The 20773-nt window shown below is 36.0% G+C and overlaps 2 protein-coding genes across 7 annotated transcripts in view; both read right to left on the reverse strand.

The window, feature by feature from the left end:
• The window catches only part of cep89 (centrosomal protein 89), an 81901-nt gene extending 70282 nt beyond the window's left edge, over positions 1-11619 (reverse strand). For 3 of the 5 annotated variants that reach the window (XR_007828171.1, XM_051116233.1, XM_051116229.1), the window contains exons 1-9: positions 11360-11619; positions 11068-11174; positions 10689-10844; positions 8557-8755; positions 7933-8008; positions 7318-7352; positions 6463-6520; positions 1480-1593; positions 427-615 (exon numbers count right to left, since the gene is read on the reverse strand). Coding sequence is in view for 4 of the 5 variants with exons in the window: in XM_051116233.1 (XP_050972190.1) it covers positions 427-615; positions 1480-1593; positions 6463-6520; positions 7318-7352; positions 7933-8008; positions 8557-8755; positions 10689-10844; positions 11068-11174; positions 11360-11452 (1027 nt within the window). In the remaining variant the exon portion in view is untranslated. The remainder of the gene's footprint in view (positions 1-426; positions 616-1479; positions 1594-6462; positions 6521-7317; positions 7353-7932; positions 8009-8556; positions 8756-10688; positions 10845-11067; positions 11175-11359) is intronic. The other 2 variants (XM_051116232.1, XM_051116234.1) reach the window with 2 other exon arrangements.
• A 1934-nt stretch (positions 11620-13553) lies between these two features.
• The window catches only part of rhpn2 (rhophilin, Rho GTPase binding protein 2), a 31379-nt gene continuing 24159 nt past the window's right edge, over positions 13554-20773 (reverse strand). The window contains exons 12-15 of one of the 2 annotated variants that reach the window (XM_051115617.1): positions 20508-20554; positions 17398-17544; positions 16638-16796; positions 13554-15247 (exon numbers count right to left, since the gene is read on the reverse strand). In XM_051115617.1, the coding sequence (XP_050971574.1) occupies positions 15005-15247; positions 16638-16796; positions 17398-17544; positions 20508-20554 (596 nt within the window). In that variant the 3' untranslated portion in view covers positions 13554-15004. Of the gene's footprint in view, positions 15248-16637; positions 16797-17397; positions 17545-20477; positions 20555-20773 lie in introns of both variants that reach the window. The other variant, XM_051115615.1, reaches the window with a different exon arrangement.

Raw genomic sequence — 20773 nt, forward strand, 5'->3', positions numbered from 1 at the left:
GCAATGTAGATTTTGTTCCACAGTAGGTTGCTTAAAGGTATAGGTCACCCAAAAATGAAAATTCTGTCACTGTTTACTCCTCCTCATGCTATTCCAAAACCCATATGATATATTTTCCCTTAAAAAGGATAAATTACGAAGACTGTCAAAGTTAGTTTACTGTACGATGACTGGTGACTGAAGCATTCAAGCTTCCAAAAGGACACTAAACTATCATTTAAACTTTATAAAAGCATCATTAAAGTGGTCCATAGGAGTCTTCTGAGGTCATACAAAAACCCTATTCTTCAAAAATTCATATGGATATGAAGCAACATGAGAGTAAATAAATGATCACAGAATTTTGATTTTTGGGGGAACGGTCCCTTTAATGTTGGATAGGCTCTGTTAGCGCTGTGGGATGTATAGCAGCAAGTGAGGAGGCACCTGTGGAGTTTCCTCTCTCTGTGTGAGAGTGGCAGAGCTCCTGCTGGAGATGTTGTATGTGCTGACTCTGTTGTAAACATCTCTTCTCCAGTGTCTCTTTTTCCTGGGCCAGAATTTGAGTCTGCTCCCTCAGCTCCTTTACAAGAGCTTGCTGCACCTCTAGCGTACTGCGCAACACTTCACTGGCCTCTGCACCACACAGCACACAGCACACAGGGCAGGGCAAAACACAGCCACGCGCAGAATAAAAACCACAGCACAAACAAAGCAAATACATTACACAAGAATATGAAAACAGAATTTTTAACAGTATAAAACAAAACAGAAAACAGAACACAGCAACAGCACAACATAACACACCACCAACAAAAGCACAAAATACAAAGACCCGACAAAAGGATTGCATTTAAAGAAAACAGCAGGACACAAACAATTGAAAATCAGACAAAAGAGAAATGAAGGAGAAGATAAATTTATAAAGATCTGACGTGTAGATGATTGCCAAAGATCACTGATTTTCTTTTTAAGACGGACTATATTAATTCCATTGTAAAATGGTACAGTGTGTTTATGACCATCTGTTTGGTCCTAATACACATTAATGAGTCTGGCACTATATAGTCTGTGGAGAATCCTCAATATATTCATTCTATTAGTCTGGCTGATCTTAATGTCAGCCTTATCAAATTACCACAGATTAAAATGAAACTAAGCAGCATAAACAACAAATTAGAGACAGACAAGCTTAATATTATTAAATAATTTATACAACTAATGGGATCTAGTTCATTAGTTTCTTTCATTAGTCTTTTGTGCTCTAGCCTTTAACTGGAATTGTCCTGATAAACAAGTTAAAATTAAACAAAAATAGACAGTAATACATTCAATTATTTATTGAAAATCAAAACGAAGCAATAATCCACTCTGGGCCATGCACAGACTTTACACAGACTTTACCATGATTAAGGAGATTTTAGCTCCAAAATGATTAAATAGAAAGATAAAAGAGCTGGAAAGACCCGATGTCAAAGAAAAGAGTTCATGCCCCCTCACCTGGACTGATGTCTCTCTCTTTCCTTCTCACTGGACTCTCCTTCATCCGTGAGGTCTTCCTTTTTGAAGTATTCGGTGATCTGTGAGACTGAATGCTCCAGTCATCATTAAGCTCTGATGAGAACAATATGAAAAATACATTTAAAAAAAACATGGAAGTAAATGAAGTAGTAAATGAGTGATAAATTGATTTGGCAAATAAATGAATAACTGTACAACAGAATAAGAGAGACTGATAATTAAGTGAGTGAGTGAGTGAGTGAGTAAATGAGTTGTTAATGAAGGTAGTCCATCATTAAAATTAATTGAAAATATGTAATGTGAAATTTAAAATAACTTTTATATTTAATATATTTCAAAATGTCATTTATTCCTGTGATGGCAAAGCAATTTTAAGCAGACATTACTAAAGTTTTTTAGTGTCACATGATCCCTCAAAAATTCAAAATTAACATATTAGAATTGTGCTCAAGAAACATTTATTATTATCCAAGTTATATCCAAGTGCTGCTTAATAATTTTGTAGAAACTGTGATTCATTTTTTAGGATTCTTTGATAAGCAGAAAGTTTAAATACCATTTATTTGAAATAGAAATCTTTTGTAACTATTATAAATGTCTTCACTGTCACTTTGATCAATTCAACTTTGCTAAATAATAGTATTAATTTCTTAAAAACGTTTTTGAATGATAGTGAACATTTTTTATTTCTTTTGTAAAGGAAAGCTCATGCATACTCTTATATTTACTGAACACATATATAATAAATAAGCTCAAAGCAATCTTAGCCAACTACTTTCATGAAGACAGTGTTCTTCTTCTATTATTTGCCAATGTCTATAAAAAGTACTCCAGTTTACTTCAACATCTCCTCATACCATTAATCTTTTACATTCATTTGTCTGCCAAAAACAAATGGCTGGCAACCAGCCTCATATTGTATCAGTTGCTTCTCCCTCTGGCTTACTCTCATACCCTTCATTTGTCTGATTACCTTTGAATCTCACACCTACAGTCTCACACCTTCCCCTCTCCCATCCTTTAGAGAAATCCTCTGTGATTTTTCACCTGCTTCATCCACTCCCTCAGACTACTAAGTACTTCCTTCCGTTGACACCTATAAAAGCTGTAACATTCCCCCCCAAACACTAGCCACTTAAATCTGTTGTTGTGCACTTCAATTCTTAACTCTCCTGCTGCTCCACTTCAAGAAATCAGAAAACCACTACAAAATGCATGGTTTAGGAAAGAAGTGGAAAAAAACATGATGCGGAGAGACATTGCACTATCATTCCACAGCTAACACATCCTGTGCAATATTAAAATCTCACTAAGAGTGGGAATTATAACTGTAGTAAATACTATATTACTTGCTAAAGACATTTAGCTTGACTCTGACAAAGCTTAAAACTGGATATGGAGCTGAATAGAACACTTCATGACTCCTAGTGGTGCTGTATCATCCTTGCTTCTGATCTAGATTTGATTTTCCTTGATCTGTCTGTGCCTTCGGTCTCTAATGTTACAAACACAGACAAGATTTTGTCTGCGCTTCTGACATCTCAGCCCTTAAGCAGACCTCAAGGTCATCCTCATCTCCTTCACCAGCAAAGTTCTTCCTTTTTGGTAAGTCTCTGCTGTTGTTAAAGGTTGCATTAAAAGCTTGGCAATTGTCCATTGATCACTTTGCAGCAATAGGCCAGACCTGCTGTTTCATGCCCTATTTCAGAGGGTAAATCCATCCTTACTGCAACCCTCTCCAGGCTAAACTAATGCTGGTTTGTTTGCATCTGCCACTTGACCCCTTGAGTGCAACTAAACACTGCTAATTCCACTATATCAATATAATGAAACATGAAATGTGTTAGTAATTTCATATAAAAGCTGCAATATATGAATAAAACAGTGTATTGCAACACACAAATGTATTGTGTATTGAATACCATGTACTGTGAGAATGATTAAAAGTAACACAAACAGTAACATTAATGGAATAGCTCACCCAAAAATGAAAATTCTGCCCTTAATTATTCACTTTCATGTCATTCCAAACATGTATGACCTTTGTTCATCGTCGTAACACAAATTTATTTATAAATTTATATTTTTGAATTTTTGAAGAAATAGTTGAATAAAGGCGTTGTTTTTCCACACAAAAATTATTCTCATAGCTTCAGAAAATGAAGGTTGAACCACTGATGTCACATGGACTATTGTAACAATGTTCTTACTACCTTTCTGGTCCTTGAACGTGTCAGTTGCATTTCTCTTTATGCAGGGTCAGAAAGCTCTCAGATTTCATCTGAAATATCTTAATTTGTGTTCTGAAGATGAACAAAGGTTTTACGGGTTTGGAACGACATGAGGGTAATTATTGACAGAATTTTCATTTTTGTGTGAACTATCCCTTGAACTCCCACAAGTCACAGCCTTCCCTCTTTTCAGGCCTTTAAAAAAAAAAAACCCAATAAAATCCTGGTCGCATTCATCCATATAATAGCAGTGAATAGCAACCAGCTTCAAACTTAATCCCATGATCACGTGATACTTGTGCCATATATTCCAAGTGCTCCGGAGCTGTATGATAGGTTCTGAAGAAAAAATAAAAAAAATACTGTGTGGTATATGTGGCTTGAGTAGTGTTTTTACCAATCTTGATGTATTAAACCGTATACCTGTGTACTTTTCATAAGCAAACCAGAGTAAACTGTGGCACTAATACAGTTTCATGAATATGCAGTCATGCGCAGCAGACCAGTGGTCAAGGTCAGGATTTTCTTTAAATAATAAATTACATTTTGGTTTGCTTTTCACCAATCCCTATTGCTTGCACGCAGAGCGCTTGGAAAATATGACATGAGTCGCATGGGATCAATCTGTGATCATGTTTGAAGCTTGTTGCTATTCACATTATATGGACAAGCACAGGCATGGCATTTTTTTTAAAAAAACTCTCTCTCACTCTCTCTCTTTGAAAAAGAAGAGCATAGGGTATTAGAATAACACCAGGGTGACCTAATAACTCATTATTATTTATTTTTGAGTGAACTATGCCTTTAAAGGGATAGTTCACTCAAAAATGAATATTTCTGTCATTAATTACTTTCTCTCCTGTCGTTTCAAACCCGTAAGACCTTTGTTCTTCAGAACACAAATTAAGATATTTTTGATGAAACCCGAGAGCTCTCTAACCCTGCATAGACATCAATGGTACTGGTACTGTTCAAGGCCCAGAAAAGTCTAAGGACATCGTCAATATAGTCCTTGTGACATCAGTGGTTCTTCAACCATAATTTTATGAAGCTACAGGAATACTTATTATGCACAAACCAAAAAAAATTGAATTTATTTATTAATTTATTCACTTCCCTGTCAGTCTTCAATGCACGTTCACATTCAAAGACTAACAAGAGAAGAAATTGTTTAATAAAATCATTATTTTTGGTTTTATATTTTTGTTCATGGCGTATACATGTGCATTCCTCTGATTGCAAACAAGCCGCAGTACATCTGGGTTCTACGTCAGAATGCCAGCTCCTGCGTTAGCAGCACCATATGCAAGCATGGTAGTGTCGTTAATGTGCATCGAAGACTGACAGGGAAGAGAATATATTGCTGAATAAAGTTTTTATTTTTGTTTTCGTCGCACACACAAAGGTTGAATCACTACTGTCTTACTACCTTTACTGGGCCTTGCACCCTCAGATTCCAGATTTTCAAATTCAAATCAGTTTTTTTAATTTACCCTTATGACTGGTTTTGTGGTCCTGGGTCACAAATATCTTAATTTGTGTTCTGAAGATGAACAAAGGTCTTACAGGTTTAAAACAACATGAGGGAGTAATTAATGACAGAATTTAAAATTTGGGGTGAACTATCTGTTAAGTGTGCTAACAGTGGACACTTTTTTGTCTTGTAAGACCACAGGACAAGAAAAGCCATCAGATCTGAATATTTAAAAAAATAAACAGGTGCTAACAGTGAGCTGGGCAGCTTTTTTATAGTCTGAGCGTTATCAGCACCACAACACTTGTTACATGAGGTTAAATTGTGCTCGTAAAAAAAACACTTGATTTGAGTCAATTATTTTTAGAGTCAGAACATCATAGGTCAAAGCACGAACTAATCAAATATCAACATGACACACGTACCATGTCTGGTAAAGTGTGCGCACTACACACCTTCAGAATGTTAATCATTTGCATTGTATTTTTTTTTTCAGCCAAAAACACCAGTTCCAATAACTGGCTTGTCTGCTTGAACAAGACAAATATTGGCATATCTTGCATTTGGCATTGTAAAGCACAGTTAATGTGTTTCATAGCTAATAACCCTGTTGCCAACACAGCATACCTACATTTAAAATTTAACTAATAGCAATTTCTTCTTCAACAACTTCTTTAGCAGAGTGAGTAAAGTAAACTCTTTACTGTCACCACTATTTTAACAATAAAAAGAAACAAAATTACTGCAGTGGATGAAGAGGAGAAGGAAATATATCAAGACAAGTGTCAAGGTAATTCCAGTCTCTGTCCTCATAGTCATTACAGTTATAGCCTCATCTCTCTCATATCTCATTGGTGATAACAATAAGCTCGTGAGAGGAGCTGAATAAGAAGACGTTTGTTAAATTGGCAGAGGCTTTATACTTCTTTTGTGTTTTTTTTTTTTTTTTAAGAAACTTCAATGAGCCTCTCACAAACGTATCACACAGTAACCACTTCATTTGTCCCCAGTCTGTTGAAAGCAGTGCTTGAATAAATTTGACATCAATTAGGTGTTCACAATGTCCGTAATTTTCTCTCTGCCAAAATGAAACAGAAATGATGCCTTTCTTTCAAAGCCTTGAGGATTCCCAAAAAGGGGGCACGTTTCACATTGACTGACAAAGAGATTCTGAAATTAGCACAGGTGATGCTGCGCATGATTTGCTGTGGAGTTCAGCTTTTGTGATAGATAATGTATGGCAGACAGGGGAAGTACCTGGAGATGCCATGCTCCCACGAGAGCCCGATCTCGGTTGTCGTAGCGATGATGGCTGCTATGGAGACAGAGGGAAGTTAACTGATTAAAGGGTTCTTACTGCAGAATATCAAAGACCACAGACTGAACAGACTGAAGGCAGACTGCATTACTAAGTATATCTAATAGTGAAAAGTGCACTGTGCTTGCTCATTAGAGGCAGTTCATCTCTACTAATGAGCAATTTTCCTCATTAAGAGATGAGATTACAGATCCTCTGCTAAAGGTCTCAATGCACCTACAGGAACGGGAGGATTCCGATCCGACAACGTGGAGTTACGAGACGGTGAGGGGCCGGTCAGTGTGCAGGTGCGTACGTGTTTCTGCATATTAACCGAGCACAGGTTCACATGGTCTAATTGGGGTGCGTGAGAGAATGTATAGGTGTCATATCAGAGAGCCACTTACTGAATAGTAAATCAGAATGGCTGTGATAATCTCGTGTCAGAAATAGCTGAGTTTATTAATAAACTCTCACCCATGTTCACATTCCAACCCAGTCTAAACACCTTTCCACTCTCTCATCCTGTCTGATTTTCATTCATTCACACTCCTTTACTGATAACAACCTTGGTCTTGGTCTTTCTAAAAATTCCCTTAACCTCTCCCTTTTATGCCAGTGTCATTTTTCCCCTGTCTTTAGAGAATTTGTTGAGCCCTGGGGCAGAATAACCTTCAGTCCAGACTCAGAGTCCAATTCACAACATAATTTGCATTCTACAACAGTGTTAAAATATCAGCTTTGAACCCCGAATTAACTTAATCAGAATAATGACTTCAGCTTCTCATTACAGCTGATGTGAAGAGTTCTCTTACCATTTGAGCTGCTCCTTCCTGGACCACAATTTCCTCTGAAATACAAAATTGTATTAATTATAGCCTTCGGTCTGCAAAATTACCAGGGCACTCAGTCAATAAAATTGTTATGAGAGTAAGATGTGATACATTAATATTTAAAGCTGAATATGCACTACTGTTAGTTTGAGGTCAGCAAGATTTTATTAGAAATTAGAACTTAATATTTTTATTCAGCATAGATGTACTTAAATGATCAAAAGAAACAGTAGACTTTAAAGCGGTTACAGAAGATTTGTGTTTTGAATATTTTTTATAACCTTCTATTAATCAAAGACTCCTGAAAAAAATATTAAGGATTCATCACGGCATTAAATCAGCATGTTAGATTAATTCCTTAAGGATCATGTGACACCAAAGACTGAAGTAATGGCTGCTGAAAAGTCAGCTTTTCCATCATAGAGATAAATTACATTTTAAAATGTAGTCAAAGGGAAAACATTTATTTCACTATTTCATTATTTCACTAGATTACTATTTTCTTGTATTGATCAAATAAATGAGCTTTGTTGAGCATAAAAGGCTTTCATAAATATAAAAATAAATATATTCTAACAACTCTTTGTTATTACTAACCTTCAGTCTGTAGAGGAGACACAATATCAAATGCAGAGTCTTCTGTCTCTTCATCAACGTCTGAATTGGTCTCAACCTGACAGAGAGATTCATTCAGCCAGTCAGCATATACAGTATACATAAAATATGACGCTGGTTGACAAAACCAGTCTTTTCATCTGAAAGCTGAATAAATAAAGCTTTCCATTGATGCATAGGACAACATTTGGTTGAGATACAACTATTTGAAAATCTGGAATCTGAGGGTGCAAAACAATCTAAATATTTAGAAAACTGCCTTTAAAGTTGTCCAAATGAAGTTCTTAGCAATGCATATTACTAATCAAAAATAAGTTTTGAAATATTCATGGTAAATTTACAAAATATCTTTATGGAGTATGATCTTAACTTAATATCTTAATGATTTTTGGCATAAAAGAAAAATCTTTTAAATCCCACAAGCTATTGATTTAGATTTCAATTCTTTTATTTCTTTCTGATCTCAGACTAGGTTTTGATTTAGAGCAGGATTTGAATGAATCAGAAGCTCCACCTCATGGTGATTATTAGTAAATGCATCAAATGCCTAACAGGAAAAAAGCACTCAATATACAAACCCAACCAAACAAACACACACAACTGTACCTTTCTGTGTTTTAATGGCATGGCGTAAACAACATTTATGTCATCAGCTCTGCTCCGTCTCTCAATGGACTGATATACATGATCTTCATCTCTCTCTTCATCTCCCTCCACCTCAACACTGTCATCATCTTCATCATCATCAGAATGTCCTGGGGAAGGCACAGGGGGTCTTCCTGTCACTGAATCTGGCCAGGTGTCTCTAAAGTGAGAGAGCAAATAGATTATTTTACATGTTTCGCTTAAGAAAGCAAAGCTCACATTCAAATTGCATAATGTGATGACCAGCTAGTGTTGTGTAAAGCACTATCTGTAACACATCCTATCACAGAGAGGCAATCAGACCAAAGACTAAATGTGTAAATAAACTACTTTGAACCAAAAATGCCTATATACTTACAATCAATGCAACCCACTGTGTTAGCCTGATTAGAAGTTATTCTGGTGTAATAATAATGATTGTGCTTTCAGACTCACTTAAAGGGATAGTTCACCCAAAAAAGAAAATTCTGTCATTAATTACTCACCCTCATGTCATTCCAAACCCGTAACACCTTTGTTCATCTTTGAAACACAAATTAAGATATTTTTAATGAAATCCGAGAGCTTTCTGACCCTCCTTACACAGCAAGGGTTCTACCACGGTCAAGGCACAGAAACGCAGTAGGGACATCATTAAAATGGTCCATGTGGCATCAGTGGTTCAACCATTATTTTACAAAACTACAAGAATACTTTTTGTGTGCAAAGAAAACAAAAATAATGACTATATTCAACAATTCTTCTCCTCCCCATCACCCTAGCCCCATTATGAAGAGTACCACGGCACGTGCGCTCTGTATGTAAATAAGTCGCAGCACATGAGTGTTCTACATAGGGCTGCACGATTAATCGCACAATATTGTGAGGTGCGCTTAGTCAATGAAGCCGGTACTTTGATCGAATGCGATTTTGAGCGCGATTTGGCATAGCTTGTCAGTGATTTACGGCTCTGTGTATTAATTGCCGCTCCAGCTGAACGCACGTGATGGAGCTTTACTACTAATCAAAGTACCGGCTTCATTGACTAAGCGCGAAGATGAAAGAAGGTCTTACAGGTTTGGTATGACATGAGGGTGAGTAATTAATGGCAGAATTTTAATTTTTGGATGAACTATCCCTTTAAAGGATTAGCTCCCACAAAAATGAAACTCCCCCTTGTGTCCTTATAACATTCTTTCCTCTATAAAACACAAAGGAAGAAATGGCAGAAGACTAAACTAGCTGCTTTCAAACTTGAGAAATGATAAAGCACCACAGAAGTATCATAAAAAAGGTCCATATGACTTATGCACTATACTTCAAGTCTTCTAAAGTCATATGATAGCTTTGTGTGACAGGCAGACCGAAATTTAACTGATCAGTTCATTGTAAAATCTGACTACTTATCTTATCTGACTTAACTACTTCTCTAAAAGAGGGCCAGTTTATTTAGGTCAGGTTGTCCTACACTGGGGTTTGTAAAACTCCAGGGGCGTGTGATTAATTAAACCAATTAAAGGCATAGTTCACCCAAAAATGAAAATTCTGTCATTAATTACTCACCTTCATGTCATTCCAAACCCGTAAGACCTTCATTCAGTCTTCGAAATACAAATGAAAAACAAACTGTAGATTCGTAAAATTATGGTTGAACCACTGATGTCACATTGACCATTTTAGCTTTCCTGGGCCTTGAACGTGGTAGGACCCTTGCTGTCTATGAAGGTTCAGAAAGTGCTTGGATTTGATCTAAAATATCTTAATTTGTGTTCTGAAGATAAACTAATGTCTTACAGGTTTGGGTGAGTAATTAATGACAAAATGTTCATTTTTGGGTGAACTAACCCTTTAAATGCTAAAAATGTAAAATTAAAATAGACAGAAAAAAGTTTAAATAACAGCAATCAAGATAAAATGCTTACAAAAAAAGATAAATAATTACATTTTTTAATATAACCATTTTTTAACCAGCTTCAGAGAACCATAACCATGCAGATTATTAAAATACTAATTTAAACTCTAGGGGTACATCAAGTATGTCAAAGAGGGTCCACCCACAAACTAAAAGGTTAGGAAACTCTGATTAAGGTCAGTGAAACAGTACACTATAATACCTGGTATAAAGTGCTGTGGCTGCGTAGGGCTCAAAGCCAGTTTGGCTGTCTGCACGTGAACAATCACTCTCAGAGTAAGACCTTTGGCGTGGAGGAGGGATGGCAACAGTACGGCCCGTCAGAGAGGAAGTTAATATGGCAGCTGCCAAGGCAGACCTGTGACAGTTATAAGACAGTTTACAAGGTTTACAGAAAAAACTGTAGATATTGGAAGAATAAAACTGAATAAGATATGTTGTAAGTTAGTTATAAAAACATTATGGCTAAGTATGAGTGATTTAATAGACTCTCAAGATTATACATGCATTGAGAGATGAGAAAAATGATGAAGGAGAACAAAAGTGATATGAATGGAATGGGATATGGCATGTGGGTATACCTGGGTCTCTCTGGAGAGGGGTTGGGGCTTCGTGGGGGAGGAGTGCGGGGAACAGCAGGTCTGGGGGCAATGGTGGCAGCAGGGATCAAGCCATGAGCTATATTCCGCTAAACAACCACAACAACACAGGATTACACTCACGACACAGCTACATCACAGGATACACGTTAAAGCAATCCAGCACCACTGCTAAGAGAAGAAACACTGAGGTCTGAAATAACGTCTTTTTATAGGTTGCTTAGTAACACAGGCTTTTAGCAGCTAAGTTATATTAACGCGATAGAAGACTTACAAATTCTTTCTTCTCTCTTCTTCGAAAGCTAAAGTTGAATTTGGATGACATGGTCCTCAACAAACTTCCTCGTTTCGGTGAGAGCTGTGACATTAGGATTTGTGAAAACCGCGGTCAGGGCTGCTCATTTCAGAACTATAGTGTGGCAAAGCTATGTTTCAAGTAAGAAAATGATAGCGTTTTATAGGTTATTTTTATAAAAAGACATTATTCGTCATCGAAATCTTATTAGCTTCAACTCAACTTCACGTAACTAGACGCTTTCCATGAAAACCCTTCAAATATAACGACTCATCCTATTGGTTCACTTGTGCACGTTCAACCAATCGGCGCTGCTGTTTAATCCTCTTAGCAACGGCGTCCCGCCACATCTGAGTGCGGCAGTTGTCCAGTAGAGGGACGCCTGGTCCACTTAATTGTAAAATCTATGTACACGTGGAAAAGGTGTTTGAGAAAATAAAAGACGATGTCTTAGTTGTCATTGCGTTATTGACTTTTATGTTGTCTGTGGGTCATTTTATACCGATTTCAGTAAAAAAAATATATATATAATGTGTAAATATCGTTTTGGTACTGAGACTAGGAGGCGTTGTGACTAACTAACGTTAAATTAAAGCCTTTTCAAAAAATATAGATCCGTTACCGTCATGTTGTGCTGCTTTAAATATAGTTAAATAGAGTTTTGTTGTTGTTGTAGTAGTTTTAATTTAGGAATGAGTTTGATTCAAAAATAGTTGACTTGTTCACATTGAACCCCTTACACATACAGTTCTCTATGTGGCTGAAGGCCAAATAGGTAAAAGGCTCATTGGATGTTATTTAGGTACCAAAACCATCTGTGCTTCCTGCAACAAATAGTTTTGTAGAGGATGAATGGATTTGTTGTGAAAGATGTCCCTTATCCTTACAATCTGAGCCATCATTATAAAGGCTAACCTAAAATTACAGCTCTGAGATGTACACCATTCATTACCTAAACAGAATATGTCATTGTGACGTTCTTCAGGTGATCAAAATAATCAGAAACAGGGCACACATTTAAGAGCTGTGACTCACAGTTTCATCTCATATTGTATTACTCCATATTATTATTACTGTTGCTATTAATATTTATCTTGCACAAACACACCCGGACCTGCTCTGAAAGTAATAAAGAGGTCAGCATTATATCTAGTAGAGGTTTAACAGTTATTAATCCTATTGTGTACTAACTGTGGAGTCAGCCCTGCTGGAGCGAAACCTTCTATAATTAGTATCTAATCTTCAAATGACATAGTACTGATATAAATCCATTCACTAAAGCATGTGCAATGCTGTGAAACTGTTCCATATCCATTTTTCTAATTATTACAAATACTACAAATATAAATATATTTTATGTACTATTTATTTCAATAATACGTGTCAGCTTCTAACATTTGTAAGTGGGTTAAATGTACGTTCCCTGTATTTTTACAAGACTGCTGAAGAGGAGAAAGTGGGTGAGTCATAGTAGAAATCACTCTGGTGGAAAGTGTTCCAGTTAAAAGCAGACTTGTGTGGGGCATGTACACGATTCCGGTAAAACTCCCGCAAAAGCAGTTGTTGAATGAGTCCTGAGTCAGTGGATTTGTGATGTTCTCTCTTAATGTTCTCCAGCTGTAGAAGGCGCAGAGACATCTTCTTTATCTTGCTATCTCTTTCACATACAGACACAGTTAACCACCGTGACATCACTGCTGGCGTTGGTAAGCAATCTCTTCAATAACCCAACCAAAGCCACACCATAAACTTCCCCAGTCTGTGAGTGATTTAAAATCCATTAGTCCACCACACCATTTTCACTGCCCTGATTCACATGCGCAAGTTTCAAGAAGTCATTGTATTATAGTACTACTGCAGTTTACTCTCTAAGAGATTATTCTCTTTATTCTGCCCTTTCTTTATATTAAGTTTCACATCCGAATCACAGGGCCGCAAGGCTTTGAAATGTGTCATGATCTACAAACCCTGCTGCATTACTATCAGATTTCTGGCTTAAACAGTTTGGAAAAAGAAGAACCGATTAGGGCAAAACTGCTTAATCATGCATGACCTGTATTAAAATACAACCACTTGCTTACATAACGTTACTTTTAACCAGAATTGGCTTGGTTTGGAAGATTACACAGTGAATAACCTCAATACCCACTTACACAATAAAAACAGCCACAGCTTTGACCCCTCATTTTATTTAGATCAAGTACATATACAACAATAGAAGGCAACAATATACATTTCAGACATTTCCTTAGACGTATCATAGTGGTAATCCACAAAAATTGCAGACGCAAGAGCAAATAATCTAGAAATCTGCTTTATTATTACAATACCTTTTGTAACAAAGTTAAAATTTAGAGCACTAATGCCGATTCGGTCCCGACCCTAAAGTAAGGACTGCGAATGTCAGCTTTTTCAAAGAATTTTACAATGTCAACATTCTCTCAGAACAGTGTTTATCATTGTAATTCCAAAGGTGGAACTTGCAGAAACATTAACTGTAACGATACATTCACTGACAATAATAAAGTATTTACAAGCAAGGAGTGGAGATCCACAGTTAAATAAAAATGTGTCAGCGTAGCCTGTGGTAAGGCATTTTAAAGGCTTCTGAGAGGCAGTGTTTTCTAAAAGTAAATAAAAAGTTAAATATTGTCAGAAAGACACATGAAAAACCACTTGCCATCACTTTTTGAGCTACACAATATAAAGAGAAGAACAAACACCAAGTAACAGAAAGAAAGATATGTAGCCAAAAACCACCTGTGATTATATACATCAGGCTACAGCTTCACAATACAAAACCTAAATACTTCCAACACTTAAAATGAATACATATGTTTATATAGATATTTTTTTCTCTTTATTTTGCATATAAGTTATTTGATTATCAAACGTGTATAAAAAATCTACTTTGTAGACAGTGAAATATTCCAACACTGAAGAAGTGCTAGGTAAAACACATGGAACAAAGGTTAAATAAGAATGGCGTTTGTATTCACTGCTATATTTTTTATCCTTCCTGCTTGAATTTGGCAATACCTTTTAGTTATGCACAGCCGTAGAGTCCTATCATGGTATTTCCCTTCAGTGTAATACTTGAGTTACACAAAATAATATTATTGTGTGTATATATATTCACTGTCCTCTCCTACATTTTGTTCTTCTACAGTGATTGACAGAGTTAAAATTCCATTTTGATGATATAAGATCATCACAGAACCCCACTGTATGTCAGCTACAGGCTCAAAAAAGGCCACAGGTTAACTGCCCATCTACCAACCCTCATTTTTATTTGAGGAGGTTGCCTGTCTGTGTCACTACTTAGTGGAATTTTCCAATAAAGAAAAGAAAAAAAATCCTTCATCACACCATTTAACCATATAATACAATAAAACAAATAATAATAATAAAAAATACTTTGAGCAGCATACACTTTGTGTTTTATCTACTGATTCGTTAAAACACATAATTTTCACCTAATTTACTGGTGAGATTTTCTAGAAAATCAACCTAATGAAGGAATAAATGTATAGCTTAAACCTGTGTTTATACTGTAGATTTGTGCAAAATGTACATTTTCATCTTTTTAAACATCCCTCCCTCTTTTCTTGTAATATGGCGTGTTTAGTAGAGGGCACTTTCATTGTACGAGTTGGGATAGGTGGGGCAGGGTCTGTTCCAGGGTCCGTTGTAATCTGCATTGGGGAGGCTCAGCGTGCTCCCGCTCTTCTGCTTGTTCTTAAGACCCCAGCTGAGAAATGACGGTTTTTTTGCTACCTTGTGAGACTTCTTATCATCCTCATCATGTGCCAGGCAGATCATGGAGTAGGTCTTCGGGAGGCCGCCGTATGTGGCACTCTTGGTCGGCTGCAAAGATAAAAAAAAAAAAAAAAAAAAAAAAAAGAAGAGAGGGGATTAGACTCTTAGCAATACTTGTACTGAATTACAAACGATGAATACTTTTATTAAATACTAACTCTGCTCTATCTACAGCAAACTTAAGATCACAATGGCTCAAATTACATGTACTTGTAAGGGTTTTGTGTTTTTGTGACACAAATACATTATGTGAGGTGTTTTTGCTGATTTAATAAGAATGTAATCCTATTATGAGTTAATCATCAGTCTATCATGCTTTATCATGCTACTGAGGTTTTATTTGCCTGATTACACACCGTCTATCAACACCCACAAACATTCACAAAAAAAAAACAACAGCAAAACCCTTAAATGTAAAAAAGCGATTTCACACAGCAGACAAAAATCTTACATCTTTATCAAAAACAGCTTATGAATCCTGACTGACAGAAACATTAAAGACAGAGGTGCATTTTGGGTTAATGTGCTTTTTATTTTGTGAACTAATTCGTGGTAAGATTTTAAAATCTTGGAAAGTAGATTCAAAGCATGTATTTGATGAAAAATACAGTAACATTAATTTGCAATGTTATTTATTCCTGAAATGGCAAGCAGCCGTCACTCCAGTCTCATTCTAATATCCTGATTTAGAAAAATAATCCTCATCACTGTTAATATGTGTTTTCTGGAAACGGATACTTTTTTTTCAGTCTTCTTTAATGAATTAAAAAGTTCAAAAGAAGAGCATTTATCAATTTAATACATCCTTACTGAATTAAAGTATTAAATTCTTTTAACAAACACAAATTTTTTTTTTTACAGTAGTGAGTTTATCTATTTGTGACCCTGGACCACAAAACCAGTTATAAGAGTCAATTTTTTAAAACTGAGATTTATACATAATTTGAAAGCTGAATAAATAAGCTTTCTGTTGATACATGGTTAGGATAGGACAACATTTGTCTGAGATACAACTATTTGAAAATCTGGAATCTGAGGGTGCAAAAAAAACAAAAAAAAAAAAAAAAAAAAAAAAAAAAAAAAGAATCACCTTTAAAGTTGTCCAAATAAAGTATTTAGCAATGCATATTACTAATTAAAAATTAAGCATTGTTATATTCACGGTAGGAAATTTATTTATTATTTATTTATTTATTTATTTATTTATTTATCATTTACTTAATATTCTAATGATTTTTAATATTCTAATGATTTTTGGCATAAAAGAAAAATCAATAATTAAATACCTGTGCTATTTACGACTGGTTTTGTGGTCCAGGGTCACATTTGTAACTATATTGTTTGTTTTAGTTCATCTAAATGAGCCTAATTTATAAATATAATTCCTCAACCCATCAGAGAATGGAAGGCAAAGAAACCTAGAGACAAACGAAGTTACCATTGGTTGGCTGCTGCTATCCAACATGCTGACCACTCTGATGTTGACGCCCTCCTCATCCACATCCTTTAAAAGCTTCATTACATCACTCACTCCCAGCCATTTACACTCTGTGTCACCCACAGCAACAAGGTAATCTCCTTCTTTCAGTCCCTCGGCCTAGTGATGAAGAGATAGTGGAGAGAAAAAGAAACAAAAGACACAAAAAGGTCAGAGAAGTAAATCACGTCCGGCAGGAGTGGCGCTTCGCCACTTCAGATATTTATGGTATGAGTTTATCGGCACGACCACACCGCTGTTACCATAGAGATCAGCTCTGAGAGGACTCGCTCATGTGCTCCAACAAAAATGAAGGGTTATTTGTGGGAAACACACAGCTGCTCGAGACAGCTCAAGACTCATATGGTCAAAAACAGGTGCAGTGGGCGTGGATAAATGTGTGTTTTGTTTTCATTCAACTGCTGTGGTCAAAGATTAAGCCTTCAGCTTCAGAGACATTTAAAACGTGTACAAGGAAGATGAATTGAAACAGGAAGATATAACTTCTGATAAATGTCATGATAGTTATCGGTTTCTGTTTGCTCTTCTCATTAAGACAACAGTTTTAAAGTTTACTTAAGGACAAAACAGTTCTTCAAAATATTTTGTGTTCCACCTAGAAAAGAAAATCATACAGGTTTTGAACAACTAAAGGACAACATATTTTTGGGTGAACTAACAATATTGGTGTTCGTGCCTGTGTCTATGCATAAACACTCACCGCTGCGGGACAAAGAGGATCCAGTGACTGTATCTGAACGGGCGCATCTCCCTTCAGGGTGAATCCGAGGTCTCTGTCCTGCAGTCTCAGCCTGATGGTTCGTGGAGCTGACCATCTCTGCTTTGCTGAGAACACTGACAAAGGCCCCTACACAACACAAATACAACATCACATCACTATAGCAACTCACCAAATTCAAAGACACACAGGGTGTTTTTAACTGTAACCTGCCACCCTGGTCGTTCTTGGCTATAAATCTGACCCTGTTCGTCATCCAAATATTTGGTTTAATGGCATGCTGACTTCACGCAGTATATGCGAACGGCTCTGCTCATATGGTGCAGAGTGTTTATTTAATATTATCATTAAAAGCACCGCCATCTGAGGTTGAAGAGTTTAAGGCAATGGTTCTCAACCACACTAGTGCACCATGCCAGACTACCAGGGGGGCCAGATAAGTCTTAATACGATCAAAAGTCAGTTAATATATGCTACGATAAAATATTTTTGAGTTTATTTATTACAACAAATGTACCAGAGGTACATTAGAATTGACAGGAGGGCCTTCGAAAAATGTCTCGGACAAGGGGGGCCTTTAAGTCAACAAGGTTTTGAAGCACTGCTTTAAGGCATATGCAGCATATGCTTGACCTCTACCTTAGAAAGGCCACTCAACATGATTAAGGACTTGCAAAGCTTGTGTGTAAAAACTTAACTCCCTGTGTACTACGGAAATGTAATTTCAAGTAAGGGGGTCATTTAAAGTGCCCATGGCAACTGCTACAGGATCACAGCAGTGGTTCTTTGAACTCTCTCAAGGTCACTCAGACATCTGAAGGCGGTAAAACTCAAACATAAGCTTCCATAAATCTAACCACATCATAAACTCTGCCTCCTTCACCTGAATTACCCTGCTGCCCACAGCCGGAGGGAACGGAATATCCGTCACTGTGGTTCTCGAATGTTCCAGTTCTGTACACCAGATTTACAATTCTAAGATTTTAGCATAGAGTCAAAATGATTCTTGTTTTTTATTTTACAGAATTTACTGCAAGACTTGAGAAAGACAAATGGGTCAACGTATACAATGACTTAAACCTCTTTAAATTATGAACATATTTTTAACTCTTAAATTAAAAATCACTTTTATATTGAGTGGGTATAAAAAAAAAAAAAAAAAAAAAAAAAAAAAAAAAAAAAAAATCAGGATGATACAAGTTTTGTAGTAATGAGTCCTAAAAAGTTAGCATTTTTGCATTTCCTGTTCCACTGTCCTGAAGTCAGTACGTTTTCTGAATGGGGTTTTTGTTAAATGTCTGAAAAATGGTCTGTAGTTAACAATCAAGACTTTTTAATGTTTTATTCCATGGCAATATACAGTAATAACCCACTTTTTTGTGGTTGCTAACAAATGGCTACGGGAGGTTGGGTACATTAAACGTTGTCATGCTGAACAGGAAAAGTCACCTGCTCACTAATTCACTTTTACAGCCTCATTGTGTTTATGCTCAAGCTTTGAAAAACTATTCTAAATCAAACTTTCCAACATGTATATATATATATATATATATATATTTTTTTTTTTTTAAAGTTTTCAGAACCTTAGCAATGGTGATGTTGAAGTCATGAGACCGTAGCATATCTTTTAGCCTTTCACTTTTGCAGACTGTATTTAGGCTTCAAAATTCTTTCAAATATTGTTCATTTGTGAAGATTATCTTCAAGAACAAAACATAAAAATTCTAAATTTTCTTGGATGCATAACTTTTTTTCTGCAATAAACCAATATAATTTTACACTCTTCACATTGTGACATACATGTGACAATCTTATAAACTTAAGTTCTCTAAAAAACTAATGTTTTTAAGAGAAATCAAGTTTAAAAACCATTTTGAAAAATGTAGCAGCAAATCTCCCCTCAACAACCTATTCAATAAGTATCTGTCTGAGGAAAAATGAAGGATGAGTTTTGTGCCAACTTTAAATACTTAAAGGTCACTTCCAGATCAAAAATGTACAGATAATGTACTCACCCCATTGTCATCCAAGATGTTCATGTCTTTCTTTCTTCACTCGTAAAGAAATTGATTTTTCTGAGTAAAACATTTCAGGATTTCTCTCCATATAGTGGACTTCTATAGTGCCCGTGAGTTTGAACTTCCAAAATGCAGTTTAAATGCAGCTTCAAAGGGCTCTAAATGATCCCAATCGATAATAAGGGTCTTATCTAGGGAAACAATCTATCATTTTCTAAAAAAAAAAAAAAAAAAAAAAAAAAAAAAAAAATATTCTGTACTTTTTAACCTCAAATGCTCCTCTCCTCTTGTCTACCATGGGCATGCATACTTTGTGCAGTCTCGTTCAAGACAGTTAGGGTATGTCAAAAAAACTCCCAACTCATTTTTTCCTCCAACTTCAAAATCGTCCTATAGAAGTATAGAACGCGTTTAGATTCCTTTAAAGCTGAATTTAAACTGCATTTTGGAAGTTAAAACTTGTGGAAACCACAGAAGTCCACTATATGGAGAGAAATCCTGAAATCTTTTCCTCAAAAAACAATTTCTTTACGACTGAAGAAAATTTTACACACATTTTTTTGTAAATTTTTGTTCTGGAAGTGAACTACTACTATAAGGTTAGGAGTTTGTTTAAACCCCTAACACTAAGTATGAGTTAAAGTAATAGTGATGACAAGGTTGATTTGAATTTTAGAAAGTCATAGTAACAGGACGTCATACCACTTTGAACTTCATGGGTTATTCATATTAGTATTGTAAAAGGAGTATAATACTCTACAGACTGCCCAAACATTCAAAATTATAACTTTGTGCCCCAACCGCTTGCAGTATTTTGGTTTTACTAATGAAACTGGAAGCTTGGATGGCTGGGTTTGTGGTCTGTTTGGCCAGTGTGTACAGATCAATCAACATGGGTCTGTTCAACAGCACACATGCTCACCAAATACTTAAGAGTTATCTAAAACTAGTCTGTGTACTAAGAAAACTGCAAATTTGCAAGAGCATTTCTGTGCTGTGAAAAGAGCCTGAAACGTCTTTGAGTAAAATTAGTAGCCCACATACCAGCCGCTGGAATAGGTCTTTGCATTTCACCTTGGTGGCAGTTGGAATCTCCATCTCGGCTTTCTTTTCTGTTTTAGCTAACAGAGAAGGAGGAAAACAGTGTTATAGCATGTTTACACTGTCAACTGAATTTACATAACCACTGTGGTTCTCTACAGTAAGATGCAGGTTTTCTTCTGAGAATCTCATTCAGACCACATAGCACAGTTTAAGCTCCGATGTTTTGACCAAAACAAGCTCAGTTGCATATAAGTTAGTTTTTAGATTTAAACAAAGAAAACTATAACAGTAATTTC

This window comes from Labeo rohita, chromosome 7 (genome assembly GCF_022985175.1).
Source record: "Labeo rohita strain BAU-BD-2019 chromosome 7, IGBB_LRoh.1.0, whole genome shotgun sequence".
NCBI lineage: Eukaryota > Metazoa > Chordata > Actinopteri > Cypriniformes > Cyprinidae > Labeo > Labeo rohita.